The 2,823-nt window shown below is 69.8% G+C and overlaps 1 protein-coding gene across 1 annotated transcript in view; it reads right to left on the reverse strand.

Annotated features, from left to right (window-relative positions):
* Positions 1 to 2,823, reverse strand: part of MN1 (MN1 proto-oncogene, transcriptional regulator) — a 51,431-nt gene that overhangs the window by 42,477 nt on the left and 6,131 nt on the right. Inside the window, exon 8 of the mRNA XM_040619404.1 lies at positions 185 to 2,823. Coding sequence (XP_040475338.1) covers positions 185 to 2,823 — 2,639 coding nt within the window. The remainder of the gene's footprint in view (positions 1 to 184) is intronic.

A 2,823-nucleotide genomic window follows, 5' to 3' on the forward strand; every position in this document is an offset into this window, starting at 1 on the left:
CCCACAGAGCCCTTGCTGTCACCAAAGGGAGGGTGTCCAGGTCTGAGCTGGGCATTAAGAGGGTCCGTGCCCTCCTAACCCCAAGGGATTGTCCCCTCCAATGGAGCACTCCAGGCTAGGCTAAGGCCTGTGGTAGGGATGGGGACGGGTCTGGGGGAGATAAGAAGGGAATGAGCGCATATACCTTCTTTGCTGTTGGGGTTCTGGGGTTTGGCCTTCTCCCAAGGTGCCAGCGTCTTGTCGTCGTCCGCGCCGTCCACCAAGGCCTTGTCGGCGGGCATGTACCAGGTGGCGCTGTGCTCCGCCATCAGCGAGTCCAGGTCGATGGTGCTCATGGCGCTCTTGACGGCCTCGGAGCAGCAGCTGCCCAGCTCGCTGTCACCATCCTGCGCGCCCGAGGACCCAACGGCACACTCACCCTTCTTGCCACCCTTGAGCCCCAGGGGCTGGTCCTCAGAGATGCTGAACTGCTGCCTCTGCAGCTGGATCTGCGCCTGGAGGATCTCCAGCGGGTGGATCTCGTCGGGGGGCGGGGCGCCGCTGCTGCTCGTCGGGGTCCGGACCTGCTCCAGGCCCGGCGTGCCAGGATGGCCCGTGCCCCCGCCGTAGCTGTCAGGGGTGGAGGTAGAGGTAGACATGATGCCCAGGCCGAGCGGGGGCGGGGGCGCCTTAGGTCCGTGTTCCCCAGCGCCCACCCCACGGGGAGGGAGTTTGGGCGAGCCTGTCACCAGGGGGCTCCTACTCGCTTTGGCCAGGGCTGGGGGGTTGTCGGAGCTGGATGACACCTCGTCCTCGTTGGCGTAGCTGGTGCTCACCTCGTCCGAGGCAAACTCGCCCACGTGCGGGGAACTACCGTCCGACTTGGCCCCGCCGTCCAGGGAAGCCATGAGGTCCGGCTGGTCCCCCAGGAGCAACTCGGCCCCCTTCCCCCACGACGGCGACGTGAGCGCTTTCTCATGAGGCGTAGGAGCCCCGCGAGCCTCGCTGGTGGAGCTTCCCCCGACGGCTGCGCCGGGCGCCTGCTGCTGCCCTGGGCTCACCCCAGGCGCGCCCCCGCTGTCTGGCGCCGCCGAGTACTTGTCGAAGAAGGTCCCGGGGCTCACGTGACCACTGTCCCTTTTTCTTCGACCCCGTCCCCGGCCGCCGCCCCCGGGGACCGGCTTGCCATCGTTCCCGGACGTTGACTCCAGGGTATAGTTTGGGGAGAGGCTGGTGCCGTCCCCCTGGGCGGGCGGGTTGGGCGGCCCTGAGACTTTGGAGCCGCTGTTACTAGTCCCAGACGGGCCTCCAGGCCCTGGGGCCCCAGGGGCAGTCCCTCCGGGGAAGTAATCCGAGCCCGGGTTGCCGGCCACAGCCGCACCATCGGTCTCGTTCTGGCTCAGTTTCCTCTTGCCCTCGGGCGGGTTCTTCTTGTTGAAGGTCACGTTGAGGTTGGGGGCCCCGAGGCTGGCGATCATGTTCTGGCAGGCGGTGGAGAGTGCAGCCAGGCAGCTCTGGCCGAACAGGTTGTCCTTGGAACTGGGCTTGTTGAAGGAGCCCAGCGACAGCGCGCCCAGCTTACTGGCCGAGGTGCGCTGGCTGGGCTGGAAATCAGGCTGCGGCGGATAGGCGCCCCCTCCGCTGCCGCCGCCTGTGCTGCCGCCGCCCCCGCCCGCGCTCGGCGGCGAGTTCACGCCTGGGCCGCTGTGCGGCGTGGCCTGCCGGTTCGCCGCGCTGAACGGGAAGCCGGGGGGCTGGCCCCCGAGCGCCGGTGCTGTGAAATCCGGCGGCGGGGGCCGGCGCTCGGAGGGAGCGCTGGGCAGCCCCACCCCAGCCCCGGGCGACTGCAGTTGGCCCAGACCCGCCAGGCTGCCCCCGAACTGCAGGCCGGGGGAGGGCAGCGCGGGCACGTGGCCCTCTCCGGGCATCCTCAGCGGCTCCTGCAGAGGGCCACGGAACAGCACTCCCGAGCCACCGGGGGGAGGGGGCGGCGCCAGGCCCGGGTCGTGCGGGCCGCAGTCCGCCGGCAGGCCTGAGCCGCCCATCCTACGGGGCAGCAGGTCCCCCGGCGGCGGCGGGTGCGGACCTGGGAACCACGCGCTCTCCTGCGCCAAGTGAGGCGCCTGCTGCTCGAAAGTGCCCAGGCGCCCCGCGCCCGCGCTTTCGCGCTCAAAGTTCGGCTGGGCCAAGCCGCCCACCGGGCCACTGTGTACCAGGCCGCCCTGGCCCACGTCCCCGGGGTGGCCTAGCTGGGCCAGGTTGGGCTGGCGCAGCCGCTGCTGCTGATTCCGCGACGCCATCTGCTTAATCATGAGGGCCGCGTTTTGGCGCTGCTGCTGCTGCTGCTGTTGTTGCTGTTGCTGCTGCTGCTGCAGGGACTGGTGGTCCGGGGCCGGATGCTGCAGGGGTGGCCCCGAGGGGAAGCTGTCGGGCACAGGCGGCGTGAACTCGCCGGGTAGGCCCGAATAGGCGGAGGGCGAGAGGTGGTTGTCCAGCACGCCGTTGTGCATGTTGCCGTTCCACGAAGCGCAGCGGTCCACTCCCGCGCTGCCCGGGAAGTCAAAGCGCGGCCTCTTGGCCACATTCATGTAGGGAGGCGCGTCGAAATGCTGCAGCCGCTGGTTGGGCGCCTGCTGGGGAGGGGGGTGCTGCATGTTGAACACAGGCTCCGAATACGGGTGCATGCTCCGGTTCTCCAGCCGGTGGATAGGGTACTCGAACTGTGCGTGCTGGCTGGGCAGCATGGGGCCCCCGTCCTGCAGGCCTCCGCTGGGCGTGCCCGCCTCGCCCTGCTGGGGCCGCGGGAGCGCGGGCGGGCACGAATTCTGTCGGACCAGAAGCCCG

This window comes from Ursus maritimus, unplaced genomic scaffold (assembly GCF_017311325.1).
Source record: "Ursus maritimus isolate PB19 unplaced genomic scaffold, ASM1731132v1 scaffold_33, whole genome shotgun sequence".
NCBI classification, from domain to species: domain Eukaryota; kingdom Metazoa; phylum Chordata; class Mammalia; order Carnivora; family Ursidae; genus Ursus; species Ursus maritimus.